At 65.4% G+C, this 8,120-nt stretch overlaps 1 protein-coding gene across 2 annotated transcripts; it reads right to left on the bottom strand.

The window, feature by feature from the left end:
• Positions 1 to 562: 562 nt before the first annotated feature.
• SLC25A45 (solute carrier family 25 member 45) lies at positions 563 to 7,957 on the bottom strand. 2 transcript variants are annotated; one of them, XM_051831434.2, is made up of 7 exons: positions 7,875 to 7,957; positions 5,650 to 5,711; positions 4,794 to 4,837; positions 4,580 to 4,651; positions 4,195 to 4,380; positions 2,493 to 2,751; positions 563 to 2,402 (listed from the first exon to the last, which is right to left on the bottom strand). In XM_051831434.2, the coding sequence occupies exons 2-7, from the start codon at positions 5,684 to 5,686 to the stop codon at positions 2,134 to 2,136; spliced, it is 867 nt and encodes a 288-aa protein (XP_051687394.1). In that variant the 5' UTR covers positions 5,687 to 5,711; positions 7,875 to 7,957; the 3' UTR covers positions 563 to 2,133. The 2 variants fall into 2 exon arrangements, with proteins under 2 accessions (XP_051687394.1, XP_051687392.1); XM_051831432.2 differs by lacking the exon at positions 7,875 to 7,957 and having other exon boundaries at positions 565 to 2,402; positions 5,650 to 5,867.
• Between the last annotated feature and the right edge of the window lie 163 nt (positions 7,958 to 8,120).

Below are 8,120 nucleotides of genomic sequence, written 5' to 3'. Positions count from 1 at the left end.
GGCCCAAGCACTTGGGCCGTCATCTGCTGCCTCCCAGGGTGCATCAGCAGGGAGCCGGACGGAAGCTGTGCAGTGGGGACTCGAACCTGCACTCCGACGTGGGATGCAGGCATCACAAACAGCTTAACCAGGTGCTGCACAACACCCCCTTCGCTCGTTTTAAAATCGATTTTGCTTTTTTTGCTCTTAAGTTATCTGAGGTTACTATTCGTTGGACATAATCTGAAAAACTTGAAGATCCTGATTTCTTTAGAAAAAATACTTGTTGGGGTCGGCGCCGTGGCCCGGCAGTAGGTTAATCCTCAGCGTGAAGCGCCGGCATCCCATCTGGGCGCTGGTTCAAGTCCCAGCTGCTCCTCTTCCAATCTAGCTCCCTGCTAATGCACCTGGGAAGGCAGTGGAGGATGGCCCAAGCGCTTGGGCCCTGCACCCGCGTGGGAGACCCAGAAGCTCCTGGCTCCTGGCTTCGGATTGCACAGCTCTAGCCGCTGCGGCCATCTGGGGAGTGAACCAACAGAAGGAAGACGTTTCTCTCTGTCTCTCCCTCTCACTGTAACTCTACCTCTCAAATAAATAAATAAAATCTGGAAAAAAAAAAAACTACTTGTAGTTAGCCCAACCAGGCACGAGGGGGCGCTACGAACAGGACCCATTATATCTCTCTGAGGCAGGGGTCCCAGACCTGCAAGGCTGCCCAGGGATGGCGTTTGGGGGGAGCAGGTCCAAGGCTCCTGGCACGCGGGGGAGCTGGGTCCGGGCCTGGTTCCCAGCACGAGGGGCAGAGGACAGTTCCTCTGTGGCTTCCCCTCCTTCCACTGAAGGCGTAGTCCCTCCAGGGTCTGCGTGTCCTTGGTGTTGGGACCCCGCCCCGCTCTCGCGGTCTCTCGGCTCCAGGGTCCTGGAGTGGACAGTCAGCCGGGGAGGCCTCCTTGCAGCCCTCTGCCCCCACCGCCCTCGTCTCCGTTTGCAAGGGGTTCCTTGGGCGTTTCCTGCTTGCTGGGTGGGCAGCGGCCTCCAAACGCCGCCTGGAACCGGCTGCTGTGCAGAGGAGTCAGGATAGACCATGCTGGTTCCTTTTCTCTCTTTTTTTAAAAAAAGGATTTATTTATTTGAAAGGCAGAGCAACCGAGACAGAGAGAGAGAAAGACACGGAGAAAAAACCAGCCACAACAGCCAGGTCGGAGCCAGGCTGGAGCCAGCAACTCCGTCCTGGTCCCTCTCGCGGGTGGCAGAGACAGAGCACCCGGGCCGTCACCTGCTGCTCCCAGACGCCTCGGAGGTGGAGCAGCCGGGGCTCGGAGCAGCACCCACAGGGGGAGGCCGGCGTTGCAGGCTTGGCCCCCTGCCTGCGCCGCGACACCGGCCTCCAGGACGGAGTTCTCCTCCCCCCTTTCTTCGCTCAGTCGTTTGTTGAACGACTATTCCTGCAGCACCGCGCACTCCAGCGGGACTTTGGGCCATGAGCCTCGTGGAGCTCACGGTACGAGGCGGGAGGGACAGAACCAAAAACCACACAAAGGAGAGTGCAGCTACAGCCGGGAGAAGGGGGCGTGGGGGCCCATCAGAGCAAAGTCGGGGTTCCCGGAGCGTGGCTGGCCCCAGTAGTGCCTGGGAACCTCCCAAACCCACCGGGTCAGAGACTGCGGGGTGGGGCCCGCGATCTACGTTCTTAAAAGCCTTCCCGGTGATTCTGAGCCACCAGCATGAGCCAGAGGCAGAGCTGAGGGTCGCGAGAGGAGCAGGTGCAAGGGTCCTGTGGCGGAAGGCAGCCGCGGCCCAGAGCAGGTGGCTACCTGAGGGCCTCAGAGCAGTGGGAAGCCATCGCGGGTCATGGCATCATCAGATCCATAGCCACCAAGGGAGGGGGCGGCCAGGGAGCAGGGAGGGCCCCGGGGAGGAGGTGGGGGGTGACAGGTTACTGGAGCAGGATTTGAAGGGGCCCGGGGTGGGGGCAGCCGCGCGTCTGTCACCGGGTGTGGGGGTGACGGCTGCCGGCGGAGTCTGTCCGAGGGCTCCTCACGCGTGGGGCGGCGGGAGTGCCACCGCCGCCGGCCAGGCCCCCGGGTGGACCCGGCTGGGGCGGGCCGAGCGTCCTGCGCCAGCCTGGGAGCGGCCAGCACTGCCCGGCCCGGCTCATCTCCAGGCTTGGAGCAGGTACTCGTAGCTGAGGAAGGTGACGGCGTTGACGGGAAAGGCGCGGGCGCTGTTGAGGGTAAGCCCCCGGAAGAAGACCCCCAGGCCCTCCTGCCGGAAGCTGGTCAGCGCGCAGTCCAGCATGCCCCGGTACGCCCGCTGCTGCACCCCGTCCATCTGCATCCGGGCCTTGAGCACGTCGAAGGGCGTGGCCGTGACCCAGGAGGCGATGCCCGCGAAGCCCCCTGCCACCAGCACCGTGGCCGAGCCTGCGGAGGAGCCCAGGGCGGCGTCGGACCCGGGGCCGCGCCCCACCTCCCCACCCCGCCCCGGAGGCCACCTGCGGCCCCGCCACTCACTGGGAGTCTGGCCTTCCGGCGTGTAGTGGCGGCAGATCCACTCGTAGGTGACGAAGTACATCCCGAGCGTGGGCGTGTCTCTCAGCGCCAGCGCCCAGGACCCCCGCAGCAGCCCCCGGGGCCCCTCCTCCCGGAAGATGGTGGCCGCGCAGTGCATGGGCCCCCGGTACCGCGGCGGGGGGCTCCCTGCCTTCGCTCTCGGCTCCGTCTGGTTTTGGAGGCGGACTTTGATGAGGTCAAAAGGGGCCAGGCAGTAGGCCTGTGGGGGAGGCAGGGAGAGGGTCCCGGCTGGGGCTGGGGCCGCCCCCAGCAGAGCCTCAGCCTCCCCGCAGGCGGGCCTGGGGGTGCACAGGCCGCCGCCCCCAGCAGCAGCCCCCGCAGCCAGCCGGCCTGCCCCTCCCTCCCGCCCGCAGTCCCTCCAGGCCCCTGGGGGGCAGCGCTGAGCCCACCTCCGGCCCCTTGCCAACCCCCTCCTCTCCTGATGCCGCTGGCCCTCTGGTCATCGCGCATGGGAGGAGGGTTTGGGGCAGTGCTGGGACCGGACCTCCAGGAGGGAGGGCCCGTGCTGGGGGTTGATGTTTAGGTCAAGGTGAGCTGTGGACGGCAGGTGAGAACCAAGGGCCCCCGCTGAGGTGGGGGGGTGCCCGTGCAGCTCCGGCCATGGTCCTCAGAGGGGGGCAGGCCGAGTCCTCCCCGACTTCCGACTTCCGCCAACACAGGCAGGGCTGGGGTTGGGGCGGCCGCGTGTGAGAGGACCCTGGTGTCAGTGCTGAGTTGAGGGCTTTGGTGGGGAGGGGGTCCACCTGAGCCCTGGCCCCCACGGGCAGCGGAAGGGCTGGCCAAAGCTAGGGGCATCTCTGGCCGTCAGGCCCCGCCTCGTCCCGCTCCCTCCTCCTCGGGACCCATCACATGGGGAGGCCCGGCCACTCCCAGCCCCACCGGGCAGCGTGGCCCTGCAGTTGCCGGTTCTGCCGTCCGTGGGGCTCGAGGGCGGCGGCCGAGGGCTGACTCGTTCTTGTTTTCCTGGCTGCGCCCGTGGGCCGGTTAATCATTCACTCGCTTGCATGAGGCCTGGTCTTTTGCCCTCGCCCTCCGCCCTTTGAAGTGCATCAGGGGCATCAGGGCAGGGGCCCGACGAGCGCAACGTGGGCAGCAGCCGGGTGCAGGACGGAGCCGGCACAGCTCTGCAGCGGGGTCAGCGCTCCCTGGGACCCCGAGGCCTCGCCTGCCCACCACTGCTGCCCGCCAAAGCCTGGGCACGGCAGGGCGGAGACCAGCGGGAGCTGGGATTCTCCCAGCAAGCTCTGTGGCCCGGGACCTCCAGGCGCTGCCAGGGGCTGAGCTGGGAGGGGCTGGGGTGTGACAGGTGGGGGGGGGCAGCTCTGCTGCGGCTGACAGTTCTCCGGGGCCAAAGGTCACCATGGGAGCAGCCTCCCCACAGTGGTGGTGGTGGGCCAGTCCAGCCAGCCCGTGCGAGCATGGCTTCGGCCAATTCTGTGTGACCCCTGACCCCGCTGCCACCCGAGCGCTCTCTCTGCCTCCGCCGCCTCCGTCCTCTGCCACCCTCCCCGTCTGCCACTGCACAGCCAGCAGGACCACTGTGGGCAGCAGAAAGGCCGGTCCATCCCGAGAGGGCAGGGAGGGGACAGCCGTGTGGCCGTCACTGTGCCGCCTGCGGGCGGCCCGCCTGCTGCCCGCTCACCTGCAGGACGCCCCCTGTGCAGCCCGCGATGAAGACGTGGGTGTAGCTGGGCGGCTGGGCGCGCCGCTGCTCGTGCGACGTGGCCGTGAGGGCCAGCAGCGTGTTGCTGTAGACGCCGAACAGCACGGAGTTGACCAGGGCCACACTCGCGAGGGGGAAGCTCATGCCCTTGAAGAAGCCCAGGACCTGCGGGAGCGACAGGGTCGCTGGCCGCCCAGGCACCGGGGCCACCCGGGGGCCCCTGCCTGGGGCGGGGTGGGGGGCAGCGGCTGGGGTGGAGAGGACCTCAGTCCCACCCTGGGGGCACTTGGCTTCCACCCGGGGGTCCCTGCCCTGTCGGGCGGGGAAGGAAGCCGGCACAGAGGGCCCACGCGCGGGCACCTACCGACTCGTGGCGGAGGATTTTCACGGAGCAGTCCACGATGCCCCGGTACCTGTTCTGCGTCTGCAGCCGCACCTGCACGAGGAGGAGACAGCAGGTGCGGCGGGCGGGCGGGCGGGCGGGCAGCGCGCTGTGCCCCCGGCCCCTCGAGCTGCAGGCTGTGGGCAGGGGCAGCCTCTAGCAGCCGGGCCTCCCCTCGTGCCTCTCGTCCACTCACCTTTACCGTGTCAAAGGGGTGTCCCAGGACCAGGCCTAGAGCCCCTGTGGCGACAAGAAGGCGCTATGCGTGAGGGCCCGGGAAGAGGAGCTCGGGGGGGGGGGGGGCTGGGCTGCCCGCGTCCTGCAGGGCCCAGCCCCTCCCTCCACGCCAGGCGCTGGGCCAGGATGGCCCTGGGTCAGGGGAGTGAGACCCGGGCCCGCCTAAGGAATCGCATTAAGGCCCGGCTGACCACAGACCTGGGGCGGGGGGACCGCTGCTCCCAGAAGTGGGAGCCTCAGAAGGACTCTACGCTGAGCCGAGTGCCCTCAGGAGAAGCTGTGGCCCCCAGGAGGGGGACCCCTTCCCCGAGCTGGCCACCTCCCCACTCCCAGTCTTCCAGCACAGAGGTCGTGTCCCCTGGAGGCGGGTTGGCTGTGCCCCGCTCCTTCTCCTAGGGGGAACATCACCCCGGAGCGGGCTGGGCCCGCAGCAAACAGGAGTGCACCCCACTGCCAGGTAGGGCAGAGGCCCAAGGGCAACTCAGGACGGCAGGTGAGGTCAAAGGTGAACTTCCTGTCCGGGCCCCACAGGTGGGCCTGGACACAGGGCCGGGGTGCAGCTGCTACTTGGCTCTCCAGCCCTTGGCTGGGGTCCGGCAGAGTGGGCTTGGGACACACGAGCGGCCTCTCCACCTGCTCCTCCCTCCCCTCCCCTCCCCTCCCTTCTTCTCTCCCGGGGCACTGCAGGAGGCTGGCTCGGGAGGGGGGCACTCTGGGGGAGCCAGGGCGGAGGCCTCAGCTTCTCCTGTGTCCCCCCTTCCCCAGGAAGTGCCCCCGCTGAGGGCGACGTTGACAGGGGAAGAAGACCATCTCACCAGAGATCCAGCCGGCCACAAACTCCTCCACGGGCATGGTCGGGCTGTGCGGGAACTGGCGGCTGCGCAGAGATGGGAACGTTTCATGCCGTCCTCTCCTCCCCTTCCTCCCCGGAGTCTGCACTGATAACTCCCAACTAATATTTAACCGTGGCTGGAGGGCGCGAGATGGCCCGGTGCCCAGCCAACTTCAGTGACCCTGAGACTTGAAGAGAAGGAGGAGGAGGAGAAAGAAGAGGAGAAGGAGGAGGAGGAGGAGGAGGAGGAGGAGGAGGAGGAGGAGGGCAGGGGCAGACGCAGCCTGGCCACCAGGGGGCAGCCACCGTCGGCCTTGGCTTTGGGACAGGGTGGGAAGGGCGGGAGGGGAGCCGGCTCCCAGGCCTGAGTCACCGGGCCCCGCGGCCCGCCTCGCCCCTGCACTGGTTTTGTCTCTGCGGGAGTCAGAGCACAGCGCAGAGGGGGGCGCGGTGACCGTAAAGGACGGCCTGTCTGCCCGGCCTCGTCCTGCTCGCAGTCAGGCCCGACCTGCTCTGCTCCGGCTTCCGCTCGGGAGGACGCAGCAAAGCAAGCAGCTGCTTCTACTTCTTGAATGTCTGTGTTTATCTATTTGAGAGAGAGAGAGAGAGAGAGAGAGAGAGGGAGGGAGGGAGGGAGGGAGGGAGAGGGAGGTCTTCCACCCGCTGGTCCACTCCACAGATGGCCACAGCGCCGGAGCTGCTCTGATCTGAAGCCAGGAGCTTCTTCCGGGTCTCCCACACGGGTGCAGGGGCCCAAGGACTTGGGCCATCTTCTGCTGCTTTCCCAGGCCATAGCAGAGAGCTGGGTCGGAAGTGGAGCAGCTGGGACTCGAACTGGCACCCATATGGGATGCCGGCACTGCAGGCAGCGGCTTAGCCTACACCACGGTGCCAGCCCCTGGCTTGAACTTCCCAGCCTCCCAAACTGTGAGAAATAAATGGCTTTGCTTTAGAAATTAAGAGTAGAGGCTGGCGCCGCGGCTAACTAGGCTAATCCTCTGCCTTGCGGCGCCAGCACACCGGTTCTAGTCCCGGTCGGGGCGCTGGATTCTGTCCCGGTTGCCCTCTTCCAGGCCAGCTCTCTGCTGTGGCCAGGGAGTGCAGTGGAGGATGGCCCAGGTGCTTGGGCCCTGCACCCCATGGGAGACCAGGAGGGGTGCCTGGCTCCTGCCATCGGATCAGCGCGGTGCACCGGCCGCAGTGCGCCGGCCGCGGCGGCCATTGGAGGGTGAACCAACGGCAAGGGAAGACCTTTCTCTCTGTCTCTCTCTCTTACTATCCACTCTGCCTGTCAAAAAAAAAAAAAAAAAAAAAAAAAAAAAAGAAAGAAAGAAAGAAAAAAAAAAAAGAAAGAAAGAAATTAAGAGTAGAAAACACCCCTGATCCTTTCTCTAGGCACCGTGAGCCCTCAGGGGCCACCCCTTCCCCCTCCCCTGCATGCTCCGCCCCAGCCTCTTCCTCAAGCAGGCCCCGCCCCCGGGCCTTTGCACTGTTCCCTCTTCCCGCGCCCTGGGCCTGGGTCAGCTCACAGCCCTTCGCAGTCGGCCCCTCTGCTCCACGGCTGTCTGGGCATGAGGCCCTCCAGCCACTTTGTTTACTGTGCGTCTCAGAGGCCTAGAACAGCGCACGCAGGGGCCGGCGCCATGGCGCAGTCGGTTAATCCTCCGCCTGCAGTGCCAGCATCCCGTGTGGGTGCCAGTTCGAGTCCCGGCTGCTCCACTTCCAATCCAGCTCTCTGCTGTGGCCTGGGAAAGCAGCAGAAGATGAGCAGCTCTGGCCGTGTGGCCATCCGGGGAGTGAACCGGCGGTTGGAAGACCTCTCTCTCTCTCTCTGCCTCTCCTTCTCTAACTCTGAATTTCAAATACATAAACACATCTTTTTAAGAAGGTATTTATTTATGTATTTGAAAGGCAGAGTGACACAGAGGGGAGAGAGAGAGAGAGAGAGAGAGAGAGAGAGAGAGAGATTGATTCCATCTACTGGTTCGCTCCACAGATGGCTGCAACAGCCTTGGCTGGACCAGGCTGGAGCCAGGGACCAGGCACTCCATCCAGGTCTCCCACGCGGGCGGTGGAGGCCTAAGGACTGGAGCCATCCTCCGCCGCTGTCCCGGGAGTATTAGCAGGGAGCTGGAACTCCAGCCCGCAGTCCATATGCATGCCGGCGACGCAAACGGTGGCATAACCACAAGGTCCACCGACACTCACCTCCCCTGTGCTCGCAGGGTCAGAACTCAGAGACGTGTCTGACAGCACACGTTCTCCTCTTTCCACTGACAGGGCGCATGAGGGCGGGATGAGGAAACAGGAAATGGCCTGGCCCCGTGTCCAGCGCACAGCAGCCACTCAGGAACTGGCCACCCTGCGCTTCCTGTCTGCTGTGTTTTGTGCCCTGCACTCTGTCTTTCTTTCTTAAGATTTATTTCTTTATTTGAAAGGCAGAGTTACAGACAG

The sequence above is a fragment of the Oryctolagus cuniculus genome, chromosome 1 (assembly GCF_964237555.1).
Source record: "Oryctolagus cuniculus chromosome 1, mOryCun1.1, whole genome shotgun sequence".
Classification (NCBI taxonomy): domain Eukaryota; kingdom Metazoa; phylum Chordata; class Mammalia; order Lagomorpha; family Leporidae; genus Oryctolagus; species Oryctolagus cuniculus.
The sequence above is the reverse complement of the archived record's forward strand: the minus strand, read 5'-3'. Positions and strand labels throughout refer to the sequence as shown.

Bases quoted from the DNA above. Each gene is read 5' to 3' on its own strand.
- SLC25A45 (XM_051831434.2), bottom strand. From the start codon at position 5,686: ATGCCCGTGGAGGAGTTTGTGGCCGGCTGGATCTCTG. The intron at 2,752-4,194 runs GTGAGCGGGCAG...CCTCCCCCACAG, and splicing joins GCACAGGGGGCGTCCTGCAG to GCCTACTGCCTGGCCCCTTT. The intron at 2,403-2,492 runs GTGAGTGGCGGG...GCTCCTCCGCAG, and splicing joins GCCGGAAGGCCAGACTCCCA to GCTCGGCCACGGTGCTGGTG.